The following is a 16,153-nucleotide window of genomic DNA, read 5'->3' as shown; positions in this document are numbered from 1 at the left end:
ACTTTCATTTAGTATACATTTAAATTAGCGTCTGTACTTAAACACAAATTGCTTTACATGTAAGATATATTTAGTAATGTATTATTCCTTGTATGGGACCCAACAGAGAAATATCAATTTAAGTGGGCAAATGTGCACTCTATGATTGATGCTATGATAATGATTGTATTTGTAAAATGAGGTTGGTATATTTGTTTCTCTAAAATGATATTTCTAAGCTAGATTTGGGCTGAACAGAAACATAATTTAAGATACAAAATATTTGTGGTTATAACTCTCACTTTGTCCATATATATAGTTGGTATATCGTAAAAGCTGCATTTGTTTTCTCATTGAATATTGTAAAATTCCTAATCTATTTAGAATATTACTCAAACATCAACTTTTAAAACTCATCTCACTCTGACATGTTATATACTTCTAAAATACTTCATCATACTGGCTATAAGGAAAACAGTACAATATGGTTACAGGCAAGTAAAAATTATTTACCTATATATATATATATATATATATGTATATATATATATATACATATATTATTACCAGTTTGAAGTTTACTCTATAAAATATATTTGATAACTCTGAAGACTAGTCCTGAAACAATCTTTGATAATAATTAAAATGCAAATTTTTTTTCTTGGTTTCAATACAAGCCCAAATAAAAGATTTAAATACTCTCGTATATTTCCAAAAAGTCTGTTCATAAACTAGTTTGACACTTTTACTTAATATAGGCTACAAATGTTTAAAATTGAGAAGAGAAATTTGTCAGCTAGGAAATATAGAAATAACTATATAAATGCTATCTATCCTAATATTCCCACCTACTACAATGAAATGTTAGCTTAACGGAACCATTTAGATTTTACTGGGGCTTATACTGATTCATGTCTAAAAATCAATATGTAATAAAATCAAGAGGAATAAAAAAGTTTATAAGCTCCCCTAAATTTACCAAATGCAAGTTTATTTCTTTGGAGATAGTGTACCTAGATACATGGAGTAAAAAGATGCACTTATGTGTTTCTTATATAACCAGGACATGGGAACTGAAATAGCAAAACTAGAGCTGGCATAGCGATTCCAAGATCTTTCTAAATGGTTGCTTGGAGTAAACTGAATGGTCTAGTGGTCTAAAAGAATGTGCAAATTTAGCTTCCCAGGTTGGTTAATGTAGAAACAGCCACCTATACCTAGCCCCGGGAGAAAATGGCATTGCTGAAGTGAAGTGGAGGGAAAGGATGAGGTACATCTACAATATACCTCCTACGATATACAGAAAGGCACAATTTAAACTTCTGGAAGTTTGAAAACAGCAAAGCTGGATTACTAGAATGAACCTAGTTAAGAAAGTTATTTTACACTTTTTACTTCCTTGTGATATTCCCACTTCAATCATAAAAATGCCAGGGGCATTTTAATGTCTGAAGCAGTAGGAGCTAAATAGCCAGAGAAGTGAGGAAAAGTCACTGCAAGTTCACTTCAGCCAATTGATTTGAAACAAATTCAAGATGAGTTTTTAAAAGAACCAGAAAACATCTTTTTCTTTTTCTCTTTTGTAGATTGTATGTCTTTTTCTGATTGTTAGTTAGCTTTTAGATTCTTAGATATTGCCTGAGTTTTAAGTTCAGTTTCAGTTTCACAGCAATATTGGGAGAAAGGTAGAAAGGTTTCTCCCATAGTCCAAGCCCTAAAGCATGCAAAGACCCCCCCAGACTTGATCAACCACCCTCACAAGGAAATAAATTTTAATTTAAATAAAGAACCTATACCCTTATTATAGTGTAGACATTAAAGTATTTTATAGATTTTTTAAAATGAAATTGGACTGTGGGTGATTTGTTTGGTCCATTCATTCATTCATTCACTCTGGACAAAAATCATTGTATAGGTTACTCAAGACTTCCTCCACAGGCTACGGCATTGGGGTATACTTGGATTGAGCAAGGATCTATGGGGTGAGAAATGGACGTGTAGGGAACAAAGGTGTAACCAAATACATTTTGCTTTCATATAGGTAAAAAAAAAAAACAATCCAAACATAATCTATCTATCTCTCTATATATAATATAGTACAAAGGGTATCTTTCCTTTTCACTTTTACTTTCGTCACTATTTAAGCCTGTTATTTCTACAAAGGGTTCAATATAGCATTCTGAATGACAATTACATAGAAGTTTTGTCACAGGATTCGTGGGCCGTATTTTTAACTGTATGTTTTCTATCTTCTTCTACGTGTTTTCACCTAGGAATTATCGTGGATAGCAGAATATCTTGGAACAAATGACTTCTTTTGACGGTATTTGTAATCATCTTTGCTCTTTTATATCTTTTCAAATAAAAATGTGTGGTGCTAATTTCACAGCTGATATATCAAGCACTTTACACTTTATCCATTTCAAAGAATGTCACGTTAACAACAACACAAAATAAATCATCAGCAAAAAAAAAAAATCTGCCCATTTACTTTTGTTGCAGGATTACTGTTTAAAGGTCAAGTGGACAGCAAATGCAAGACAAGGAGGTCTGGAAGTTTAGATGGGGACTCACCGGAGTTGGGGTCAGAGTTCCCGTCTGCTTCGGTCCTCTTGTCCGGAGAGGCCTGGTCGTAGAATTCGTCCTGTGGCTGAACCAGAGGAAGAGGGTGTGAGATCAGGGTTCCACTACCCACCGGCTCGTGATCCCCAAGACCACTGTCACTGCAGCTTTCCTGGGAGCCGTCGGGGAGGTGAAAGGTAACACGACGCTGCGACTACAAAGAAGACCACAGGACATGCAGGTTAACACTCGCTCCTCCCAAGCAAAACCTCACGCGCAGCAGACAACAAAATCAAACAAGTCTTTCCACAAATGACACAAAGTAAAATCAAAGTAAAATATATAAGACCAAGAACAAAGTTAAGAACAATCATTCACCATTTGTCGTTTATTGGATAATGGCCAACTGGCAAAATACCAAGAAGAATTTCAATCTTGAGTAATTCAAGATCATATTATGAATGTAAAGTTTTTTTCTTTTTTAGTATGACAAGAAAGTCTAAGAGGATATTTATATCAGCCATCAAAAACATACATACATAAATCTAGGAAGAAATTAGTAGCTATCTCATAAATGTTATTGGATGCATCTATAAAGCAGTATTCTATTTCCTTTGAATGAGTAGCAACTACGAAGTAAGTGTTAATTTTTTCACTAAGATATTTCCTGCAGTAGACTTCTATTTGTCTCTAAATCAAAATTGGAACAATTTTGTAAAATTATTATTTCATATAACCCATTTGGTGAATTTGCAATCGATATTTATGAAATGAGACCATTTAAAAATAATTACTGAGACATTAGTAAGTTGTTTTACCTCCTAGTCCAGATGTTTCTACTCGCCTTTGCTTTGGGAAATTTTAAAACATGTCAATTGAAAAGTGACTAGAATATTACTTTAGTAAGTATTTTTACAATGCCATTCTCAGAAGGGAGCTATAGCATGGCTTTGGTTACTGCAATAAATATTAGCTTTGTGCACTACAGCACAAACCTCAGATTAGTTTTCTTTGTAGCTGGCATAATCCTTAAAATATGTGAATATTAACTGCTAATGTGAGGTGAAATTTGAGGTTTTAGAGAAATAGATGAGAAATATTTATTGGTCCTATAGTGCTGAACTTATGTTCATTGTGTTTTAGTGGCCAAATATCTTACAATGTCATATCCTTATGAGACTGCTTTTATTCAGTTGCTATGGCATTATTAACAAATAAACAACATACATAATATAAAGATGTATAAAATGTAATAGAAGCATTTCCTAAAACTGAATATTTGTACTTTTCAAGAGAAGATTGAAAAATTGCATTTCACAGAAACAGGAATGTACTTAGAAGCAAATGTGATAGTCCTGCCACAACTCAATAAATGTGCTTTTATAGACAGAGAATAGCACAGAACCTATTTTCTATGAGTCACTGGTTCAAATCCAGCTCAGAGTCATAATGGAGAAGAGCTGATCCCACTTTATTGCTGGTCAATGACCTGTATGAAATGAGTTGACAGTTCAGTACATTTTTAATGAACTGACACCAACATCACATAAACTATAATCATAAACGGTACTAATTGTGTCTCATGTAGCACATTTCACCTTCATGCACAACTCTTCAGAGCATCATTCTCCTCTCAAAATTTTTTGCCATATACCTAGGTGAGGCCTATCAAAAAGGCAAGCCAAATTTGAATGTACTTCTCCTTGTACAATGATTTTGCCCTCATTTTTACTTATCTCAGTGTTTTATTTCTCATAAATTTTCCCTGTAGGAGCGATCACTACATTACAGTTGCTATTTCATAAACTCTTAATCTATAGTAGTAGTCTTCTGATGTAGCATCATTTTTAAGAACATTGATCACATTTTCTTTTATACATAATTATCAAACATGCCTTTAAAGTGATTATCCAGCTAAAAAGTCTTGAAGTTATCATGGGTGTTATTTCCTGAAGGGTCCACCTTCATTAACTCTCAACTGATGAAAAGAAGCAACATTAAAAAAAAAGAAAAAGAAAATTAATGCAACAGATTATTCTTTAGTCTTATAAATCATTTATGGAAGCTTCATAAGCCAATGAGAGGTATCTACTTTATTATAGATGAGAAACACTTATTTGTGGCAAGTATAGTAAGCATACTTGTTGTTTCAATTATAATGAATTTTCTCATAAGAATCAGCATGTGTGCACCACTGTCTATGCCTTGAGGCAGCATTTCTTCCTGTGTGGACTTTAAAGTATGTATTTATTGAGCATCTTCTGTATGCATTGTACATTGACTGCACTGAGAATAAGAAGCAAGAAATTCCTAAAAATGTTGCAAAGATAACTGTAATATTCCATCTCACATATATTAAAACTGTGTTGTTTTAACACTTTGTGAGAATAAAAAAATAAATATAAATTCAGTGTATTTTTTTGTAATGAGACACTAGAAGTAGATTGATATAATGTTCAAACTGCTGTAGCTTATGAAATTACTTCTTAATTAATTTGACACAAAAAAGTTTAAGACTTAATTGGCAGAACTGTACCCAATTGATCAAGCTGCTGAGAGGGGAAGGTGCTGATCTATATGAACTATGAATTCCAACATGAATATTATACTATGAAGTGAATTGATCAGGCAAATTTATCTTTAGGTTTTCATCACAATAATTGATGTAGGTAGAGAATAAACTATCAAAGGAGATATAAGATAGAATCTGAATAAGTTGAAATGCTGACATCTGAGGTGCAGAGAAACAGCATACAACAGATGTGGTTGACCTTAAGGATTCAGTAACACTTGTTTGAATTAAATTGAAGGGAACCAGATGACAAGGCAGAAGTCATCTGGTTTGGAGCTCTTGTTTAGTAGAGATGGCCCAGTTCAAGGTACTTTATCTGTGAATGAGTTCCTGGCTATGGAACAGAAAGACATCACAGGGCCATATTGTATGTCTTACTAAATAAGAGGTGGCTATAATTTGGTAAAGTTAAAGCTTCATGTTTAATTACTGTCTTGTTGATGATCAGGCAGTTTTAAATGGCGTTGTATCTTCTCTGGGGTTGGCAGGGAAAGCAAGTATTGTTCTAGAAGAAAATGTGTGAAACAATTTTGACTAATATTGTGCTTGCAAGTCTGCTTAGGGCCTGTTCTCACCGACTATTCTAGATGATAATGCAGGGTAGGGAAGACAGTCTTATGAGAACTGGAAGAAGTGCCCATTATCCATAATTGTCTATATATTTAGAGAGAAAAAGATGGAGAAGTCATTATTTATTGCCTCTGAAAATGTTGTTCCTTGGCTTACACTTATGGAAATACAACTCAATCGGAGTTATAAATTTTGTCCAAACCTCTCTAACTGAACCTGAACACATATGACCCTGAGACTACTTCAGATTTTGCAGAGCCTAGACACTTATATTTTGTTTTCCAAAATCTATTGCTTACCCAATAAATTTTCTCCCTTGGAGAACACCGTCATTACTATTATTATTATTGGCACAGCTTGGTTAATGGATGAATGTCACATTTGTTTACCTGATTTATCACTGATAGTTTACTCCAGATCCTAGCTGCCCAGCGAAAGAATAGATGGAAAATATCACTACCTAGACTGATTTACACTGTTTTCCATCAGAGATTCTTATGTGAATTCTGACAGAAATTGAACAAGCAAAAAATGTCACATAAACATACATGGCTCTGTCGGGGAGTATGCAACTCTTAAGGGATGGTTTAGAGGAATGATTTGAGGAACCTCTACCAACAACACTTTATATAAAAACGTATACACATATACAGGAGTTTGAGCTCACTAAAGACTTCTTTTTACACTTAACCTGTACACAGGTGTATATATATATATATATTATATATATATATATAATATATATATATACATAATTTTAAAGTATTTGTACAAAGGTGTTGCTACTTAGCAAAGCAGTTTATGAATTTGGTGCATCTTGAACAATATCACCCCTTGCAGCCTTCCTACCCACCCCTACCAACTCTCCCTATGGCTAACTTACCTTAATTTTAGGATATATATTGATTTTTTTCTTAAATTTAACAAAGCAGTTTATGTGTACTATGCATTTCCATCTGTGACACCAGTTTAAAATCCTCACCCCTCCAAACCCATCCTTCCTTTATATTTCTCAATTCTGTTGTATATACGATGAATTCTTGGCCTGCATTCTCCCCCTATATCCCCTTCAAACTTCTCCCCTCTTTACTTGGCCCCACCCACACCTTTTATAAATACCCTTTTCCTGGTACATATTTTACTGGGCTTTGACTGAGTCTTTTAAAGAATTGGTCCCATAGTTCCCCTTATCTGTAATAACTAGTATATGTCTAGGACAAGCAGAAGAGGTCAAAAGCTGTGTACATATGACCATATAATCTGATCCTAAGTGAAATGAATCCCAACATAGGGACACAAGAGATTTATATCTTTCTTGTTGTTTTTTTTAATGTACTTATAATGTACTCTGTGATTTTTCTGTTGTTTCTTTTGATGTTCTTCCCCCATGATAAAACCCCTGTTGTCACTGTTTTTTATTCTAGTGTCTGGCATCTTGTATACACATTTTTCTAATTTGGGGAGGGGAAGAGAAATAACAAAATGCTGAAATAAGGCTGCAGGATGACTCACTGTAACAATGACGTGCCCAAGACACTATGTTGAAAATGAACTTTACAACTTTGTGGGGGGGAACGGGGGAGCACTAAGGGAGAAGTAGGGGAGGTAGGGAGGAAAGGGATAGTAGGGAAAAACAAAGGGGGTAACATTGCTCAATATGAAATGGACTCTTACCTTGCTCATGTACAGTATATTTACAATATATTATATAATTTTTTAAAAAAGGAAAAAATGTTATTTGTGCTCTCCTTAGAGTCTATTACACTTTAGTTAATTCACTTGTAAGCTTGCTTACAAGTAATTCACAAGTAATTCACTATGTTTACTTGTGGATTTATAGAAACATTCTACCACAAATGAGAGAAACTATGTAAGCTATGTTTCTCTGATTCTAGGTTACTTAATATAATTTTGTCCAAGTCTTTCCTTGTCCTTATAAATGATACACAATGATTCTTGATGGATGAGTGGAATGCCATTGCGTATATGTACTACATTTTCTTTACCATTTTGTTTGTTGAGGGGCTTCTTGGGTGACTTAGGCTTTTTAGAGCTCCCTAGATTTTAGGCCTTTTTTTTTTTTTTTTTTTTTTGGTACAAGTTAACATTCTTCAGGCAGGAAATCCTCATTTCTTTATAGGATTTCAGTATTTAGGATTACAGAAATTTACTAAAACCTATAATATTTTATTCTTGCAGTTTTGTAGAGGGTAGATAAAAGGAAATTCAAACTGTCTAGGGAGAATACACTTGCAATGGGCACTGTTCTTTAAGAGTGACTAAACAAATGAGTCATCTAAAAAATCCCAGTAATGACTTGAACATTTCCATTGTGTACTTCTTGCTGGTATAGAACTGCATTTATCAATGAATGACTCATGTTCAAGGGCACAATTAATTTCAGACCTATTATGTAGAGGAATTCCCACTAGCCAAGATTAGTCGTAAAATCAGTGTTTCTTTACATAAAATACTGAAACGTTACAAGAAAAACTATATGACAAACTGATATTCAAAAATTTTGAAAGATGCAATTTTTTGAAGCATGTATGATTACATTAATATTTTTGATATGGAAAATATTTACAAGTAATTGTTAAGTATAAAATGTTTAGTATATGTTTTTTCTTAGATAAAGTATAAATGTGTCTTTTGGGGAGAATATACATAGACTGGTTTTGACTCTTGTATGTGCAAAGTATTTAAAGTAGTGTTGTTTGTTCAAGAAACATATTACAACTGATCATTTTGACATAGCAAAATTTCTATTCATACCTTTGTGATACTAAAACATTCAGATATTTATTTCCTTTATTTTTATAGTATATAAATAATATATAGTATATAGTATTTGTAATTTTCAAGAGATACAAATTTGATTTTTAGACAATTATTTAAAAGGCCATTCAAAAAGTTTTAGTCCTAAATTTGATATATGTCTTTTCACTGAATTTGAAAAGTAATCTATTTATCTATATATTTATCTATTTATCAAGCTATGCACAGAGATATTAGCAAACACAGACATACATACATAAGGTAGATGAATTTTAAAGATAGAATTATATATATATATATGAATATGTATGAATATGTTTTACTTTTATTTCAGCAAAAAATATCTCTAAACTGGAAAATGTTTAGAGATTCTATTTTATTTTTATGTAATATGTTATTCTGATTCATTAGTGGAGATGTGGAGACTGTTTTCATATGAAAACACAGAATACTTAGTAACTTAGCACACATCCTCGTGCAGTAGTTATCATTAAGTTATTTATGTTTTATGTTAAAAAATCACAAATAAATGTGGGGCGCTGGAGGGTGACACCTGTAACCCTAGTTACACAGGAGGCTGAGCTTTAAGGATTGTAGTTCAAAGCCAGCCTGGGCAAGAAAGTCCCTGAGGCTTTTATTTCCAATTAACCACCAGAAAACTAAAGTGGCACTATGGCTCAAAGTAATAGAATATTAACTTTGAAGAAAAGTGCTCAGGGACAAGGCTCAAGCACTGAGATCCAGCCACATGATTGATAAATAAATAAATAAATAAAAATTCTGATTAAATTCGTCCTAGGATTTTTTTGGGGGTGGCGGTGGGTCCGGTCGTGGGGCCTGAACTCTGGCCCTGGGCTCTGTCCCTTAACTCTTCAGCTCAAAGCTAGTGCTCTACCTCTTGAACCACAGTGCCACTTCCTGCTTTTTTCTTATTTTTGCTAATGTGCTGAGGAATCCAACCCAGGGTCTCATGCATGCAAGGTGAGCGTTCTACCCCTGAGCCACCTTCCCAGCCCACTCCTAGGATTTTTAAATTTAAAAAATGTATATACTTTTACCCGTGCTTTCACTGTATTTGATGTTGGTATAGTTTGTGGAGGGGAAGGGAAAAAACAAATCGTTTAAATAGGGATACAGGTGGACCCATTGCAACAATGAGAAGTACAAGATGTTATGTCGAAAAGCGAACTTTACAACTAAAAAAATTCTTGTACTGACAGTACGGGGTAGGGGGGAGAGGGGGGATGGGGGAGGAGGAATGGGTGGGGGAGGGTGGGATGGGAAGGGATGGGAAGGGGAAACAAAGGAGGAGAATACAATGCTGGATAAGAAATGTACTCATTACCTTACCCATGTAATTTTAAACCCTCTGTACAGTATTTTCACAATAAAAAATGTATATACTTTTAATGAATATTGAATGAATATTTAACTAGAGTTAATTAGGGAATCTGAAGAGGACACGTTAGAAATGAGATGTCATTGTCTGTCCTACAAAATGTCTTCTGCAGAAAATTCTCTTCTCTCCCTCCCTCCCTCATCCGCCTCTCTCTGCCTTTCTAGAGTGCTGTCTGTCCTGTCTTAGAAGTAGCAAACGAAACTAGACAACACTGTACTATTATATAGCTTTTGCTTTCCATTATCTTATTGAAATATTTGTGTTTAAGGAAGGTGAGATGCAGCCGACAATCAGTGGCTCACATTTGTAGCTACTTGGGAAGCTAAGGTCAGAAATACTACAATTCAAAGCCGCCAAAGGAAGAAAAGCTCCTGAGACCCCTTCTCCACCCATTGTACAATAGCACCATTTGCCTGTCGCTCTAAGTGGAATGATAAAAGTGGGAGAATCATGATTGCAGGGCAACTCAAATAGCAATATCCATGAGATTGTATCTCTACAGAGGGAAAATCAGGACATGGTGGTATGCACCGTAGTTGTAGCAATGATAAGAAGCTTAAAGCGAGCAGATTGCTGCCCAGATATGTCATTGGGAGGGGAAATCATGTCTAAAATGAATAGAAAACAGCTCAGGAGGCAGCATTCAAGCCGTGTAGCCCTTGCCTAGCAAATCTAAGCACCTGATGTCACTACACTAACATCAAAATATAAATATTTAAATAAATGGAGGTAACAACTTTACCAGACACAGGTGGTAAATATAAAGTTTCCAACAAATTTTAAAATGAATATTTTGATTTGTATTATTACCCATATTATATAAAAACTTGGATACAGAAATAACTGAACACTTAAAATCAACTGTCATTTATAAGGGAAACTAGAAATTCCTTTAAAGTGTACTTAAAAAATTTCTGAACCAGTTAGCAATCTACTGCCAAGCCACTGTTTCATTTCAGAAAAATAGTATCATCCACTTTCATTCCAATATCAAAATCTTTACTAAAATCATGTTTGGAAATGTAAAATTAACTTAAGCCTGTTTAATTTGTAAACATTGTAGAGGAAAATGAACTCCTAAACTTAATGGTATACACATATTTCTAAGCCATATACAACATTTTAATTCCTAAAATTTCCTACAAGGACACATTTATTTTATGCATACTTATCTCTTCTTGATTTTAGTATAGTGTTAGAAAGGTAGCTACTCGCATAAAAATATGTTTTTAAAAGTCTTCAGAAAATAATGTCTTCTTTGTAAGACCTTTGAGTGTATCCTCAATGAGTGAGTTTTAAATATTTGAAACAAATACAAAACAGGAATCTTTGTTCCACATCTTTCCTACTGGGGAACAATAAAGGGAAGGGATGAGTATGTTTTCTTTTTCTTTTTATTGTTATCTTTACATAGTTTTACAAAGGAGTTGCCATATAACAAAGCAGTTTGTGAATATATCTTGATCAAAGTCACTCCTTTCAACATCCTACATATCCCTCCTCTACCCACTCCTTCCCACACTCTTCCTAATTTTGTAAGATATACATTGGATTTTTCCCTGCTTTTTCTATTGTTACACCCTCCTTTATTTTCCCCCTAACAATCCTTTCCTCTCAACATCCCCAACTCCTCCCTCCTGTCTCCCACCTCTTCCCCTACAAATTTGTAAAGTTCGTTTTCACCATACTGTCTTGTACATCTCATTGTTACAATGGGTCATCCTGTATCTTTAATTCAGCATTCCCTTCCCCTCCCCAAATTAGAAAAAAAATGTATATACAAGATTCAGGACACTGGAATCAAATACAACAAAAATGAATGAGTTTTGAATCAACTTCTCTCTTGGGCTTAGGATCTCACCACTCTTGGGCTTTTCTGTGGTCCAAACAAAGAGAGAAAATGAAAAATTTTCTTCATTGTTGATGATTCTGCTTCTTATATTCTTATTTAGCTCCTGCTATCTTTAATGTCCTCAGCCTATTTTTCACAGTTAAATGTTACCCAGTAGGAATGCAGTACTTTATATGAACATACAAAATATAAAATGACTACATTAAATAGGACCAGCTGTTCCTGAATCTACAAGTAGAATTTTTGCATCTATAAATTATATATACAGAATTGCAGGAGAAACTACTCAGCAAGAGATTTTCCAATTTAGATACATAGTACAAACAAATCCATGTAAAAAAGTTACCTTTATCATATTAAAAAAATTAACAACCATGATACTTGTATCAGTTTAATTAGGAATTATGTCAATTTAGTACAGTTATTAAAAAAGTATATAAAAATTGCTGACATGTCAATTAGTGTTAAAATAACGGGACCTTTCACTTATCAATAATAAATCACTAAAGAAAGCTGTATTAGTCATCTCAATATCAAAAAAAAGAAATTGGGTCTAATTTGGTGTCTGGATTTCAGCAATTCATTTCAGCTAGTTTTAGTAAAATTAACAAAAGAAGTAGTGACAACCTCCCTAAAATTTCCCTTGTTTACTATCAATGCAAAACAAAACTTGTAAATCCAAACTAGGCAATATTTTTAAGTGGTAGCTTTGAAGAGATTGCCTCAGTTTTACAATATAATTATCCTTAGACACCTGCTTGATTCAGAGACAAACAGAAGGCACAAAAACACAGTTTAATTTACCTTCACGTATTATTGAACAGGTCCAAAATATAATTGCCTAAAAGGAAGGAAAACTAGCCAGGCATTTTGCATTAGAGAATGAAATAAAATACAAACTAAAATAAAGTTATCTCTGTGGATACTCCCCAAGAAATGCCATTGCTCTACAAGGTTGTGTCAAAAGTCCAAATAAAGGACTCTTAGTCGGTTTCCTGAAAGGTGTTTTGTCTCATATGTGGCATTATGATTTTATTTTTAGCTTTTTGCATCTTATTTTAATAGGATGAAGCACTTAACTTGTCTGTTTTAGAGATAATCATTAAATGGTTCTCATATCATCAATAGGCTAATTATTTATTACTATGAAAATAAAATCTATAATTATTTGTCTGAGAATGCTTAAATTAATGTAAGCAGTTTCTGATGCCAGAAGTAAAGTATGTTAAGAAGACTTGTGAATGTTTAGTAGTATGTTAGTAGAAAAATACATGTTTAAGAATACTTCATTGAGGGCAGGGAAGGTGGCTCAGTGGTAGAGCGCTTGCCTTGCATGCATGAGGCCCTGGGTTTGATTCCTCAGCACCACATAAGCATTAAAAAAAAATAAAAAAACTGGAAGTGGCACTGTGGCTCAAGTGGTAGAGTGAGTGGTAGAGTGCTAGCCGTGAGCTGAAAAGCTGAGGGACAGTGCCTAGGCCCAGAGTTCAGGCCCCACTACCAAACCCCCCTCCCCAGAAAAATACTTCATTGAATACAGAATCAATCCTATACAATTGTTAGTATAATGTGATAAAAATGTTTTAAATTAACTAAGCTTTTACAAAACATGTATTCTATTATTATCTAGTTATGCCATCACTGTGAAACCACTAATTTTAGATGTTTTCTGAAACTATATATAATAATATTTGGAAAGGCTTAAGGTAACCTTCTTTGCTTTTAATTATTTTATATTTGGTTCCAGCAAAATTATATTTTTACTCATGTAGAATCACGATTTTTGTGCCAGTTCTGGGGCTTGAAATCAGAGTCTCGGTACTTTGAGTTTATTTTGCTCAAGGCTAGTACTCTTAATATTTGAGCCACAGCTCTATTTCTGAATTTGTGGTACTTTATTGGAGATAAGACTCTCACAACCTTTCTTCAGGTATCAGTCTTTTGATTAGCTAGGATTACAGGTGTGAGCCATTGGCACCTGGCAGCAATAGCATTTTTTTTTTGAAGAAGTAGTATAAAGTCTTTCTTTAAAAAGATTATAAAGAAAGATGTCCTATTTTCTTAAAAAATAATATACATAGATCATGACCAATGTGATTGTCCAAAATATTCTGACGAATGTCAACAATAAGAGTACATAGGAACAAGAGGAAATTTGAAAGATAATACTTATTTTCATGTATAATTTCTGCTCCTTAACATAAGGATTAATCTTAACTTTTTCTCCATATACAAAGGAGTGCTCTTTTGGAAATTATAACTTTGGTAATAATAATGAAGGTAACTATGTCTGTAACACTTAGATGAGTGTGGATGGAGTTGGAAGCAGCAGAAGTCAATGATCAAGGTTCCTGCATAAATATTGAGCAGTGACGTTTGATATTGAAATAATCTAGATTTTTTTTATAAATTATTAAAACATGTCAATTGATAGAATGTAAAACTTTCACATTCTGGTAATCTAATACAAAGTATGTTTTATATCTCTGCTGCTTTGAAAACTATTATATATATTTTTCTACTCTGCTAGAATCAGATTCCCAGTTGGAATAAACATGACCAAGGTTTTCTATCACTTTTCTCCTGGGCATAAGAGTCTTTGTTCTGAACAATCTAAGTAGCTGGGCCTTATTTCAAAAAGAAAAAAATAAGTTAAATAAAAGAATCCAGCTGTTATTGCAGGCAGTCACTGTGACTTTGAGCCTGATATTTGAACGAAAAAAAAGATTATTCCTACATGGCAGTGATAATCACTACTACTTGCCCTGTGGCTTTTCAGTCTTTCCTTTGAAAACTTTACTGAGTCACCAATCTCTGTTATTTGTGCACTGGGGATAATTTGTTCTCCCTGAATGCAAATACAGAATTCAAACGTTTATCAAGAATTTCTACATGTAAGAGATTTTTAAATGTAGATAGTATCTATAAAATAATGAGCTGTGCTCAGCTATGTGTCCATCTGTAGATAAGATAACACTCTCAAACAGGGTGCCCCAATGTGGACAGCCATTGTAGAAGGTTAGATTACAAAACTTTAGCAATATTTTTTAAAGCTAACGTTTATTTCTATCTGAGATTCAGCAAATGTGAGCAGAAATTCCTCCTAGTTCTGGTCGCGGGTGGCTCATTCCTGCAATTCTAGCTAGTGAGGAGGCTGAGTTCTGAGGATTGCAGTTCAAAGCCAGCCAGGACAGAAAAGTCCATGAGATTCTTATCTCCAATAAACCACTCAGAAAACAGGAAATGGTCCAAATGGTAACACACTAGTCTTGAGCTGAAGAGCTGAGGGACAGTGTTCAGGCCCAGAGCTCAAGAAATCTCTCCTAGTTTTGGTAAGCCATAAAAAGGTAGTTTCAGAACAAAAAGAACTGCACAAAATTCCCAATACTGGGTTGCAAGGAGGAGGAAGATTTAATATACAGTATAATTAGCCGGGTGCTGGTGGCTCACGCCTGTAATCCTAGCTACTCAGGAGGCTGAGATCTGAGGATCGCGGTTCAAAGCCAGCCCAGGCAGGAAAGACCGTGAGACTCCTATCTCCAATAAACCACCAGAAAACCGGAAGTAGCGCTGTAGCTCAAGTGGTAGAACGCTTGCCTTGAGCTGAAGAGCTGAGGGACAGTGCCCAGGCCCAGAGTTCAAGGCCCACGAACGGCAAAAGAAAAGAAAAAATATATATAGTATAATTTATGCTATGCATGAAAATTTAAGAACAATAAATCATCTGTAATTTGAAATGGCATACTTCTGCTACTTTATATTTAGTGCTTGAAAATCATAACTATTATCTAATGTATACATCCTATATACGTATTGCATATATACATACTATCATATGCATATACCTTAAATACATACATATGTAAAGAAACACACCCATCAGTTTATCAATTGTTACAGGTATCACTATCATCTAAGATGTTATTTAAAACAAAACTTCTAGGAGAGTACGTGTATAGGAATGCCCAGCAATTTGTGCACAATTTTGGGTAACTAAAACTTTGCTAAACGCCAAGTGTATTAAAGAAGATAAGGAAGGGGAAAGACTATAAATATAGTAAAATTTAAATGTTCTTCAAGCTACTTCCAAAAGACACAGATTCTATTTTGTATTATGTAATATGCTTAGATGAGAATTATGTACTGAGTTAAATAACTATGTATGTATATCACCATTGTTACAATTCCCTCATTGCATTGTGTTAAAGCACACCAGAAATTTTTATATTAATATAATTATTAGTATTTCAAAGAAGTATTCCTGTACACACAATTTTGTTATTATTACCACTGATTGATTTTTGTTCTTTTTTTTCATGCATTTTTATTTTTATTATAAAGTTGATATACAGAGGGTTTATAATTATTTAAGTCAGATAAAGAGTATACTTCATTTTGTTTTCTAAATTTCAAATTCTGTGCTTAATTACTTATTTTCTTT

The 16,153-nt window shown here is 33.8% G+C and overlaps 1 protein-coding gene across 4 annotated transcripts in view; it reads right to left on the bottom strand.

Annotated features, from left to right (window-relative positions):
• The window catches only part of Pcdh9 (protocadherin 9), an 886,374-nt gene that overhangs the window by 304,510 nt on the left and 565,711 nt on the right, over positions 1–16,153 (bottom strand). For 2 of the 4 annotated variants that reach the window (XM_042685825.1, XM_042685826.1), the window contains one exon: positions 2,554–2,629. In XM_042685825.1, coding sequence (XP_042541759.1) covers positions 2,554–2,629 — 76 coding nt within the window. Of the gene's footprint in view, positions 1–2,553; positions 2,756–16,153 lie in introns of all 4 variants that reach the window. The other 2 variants (XM_042685823.1, XM_042685824.1) reach the window with 1 other exon arrangement.

The sequence above is a fragment of the Dipodomys spectabilis genome, unplaced genomic scaffold (genome assembly GCF_019054845.1).
Source record: "Dipodomys spectabilis isolate Male_0828 unplaced genomic scaffold, ASM1905484v1 ptg000095l, whole genome shotgun sequence".
Classification (NCBI taxonomy): Eukaryota; Metazoa; Chordata; class Mammalia; order Rodentia; family Heteromyidae; genus Dipodomys; species Dipodomys spectabilis.
This window is presented reverse-complemented; position numbering and strand designations above follow the sequence as displayed.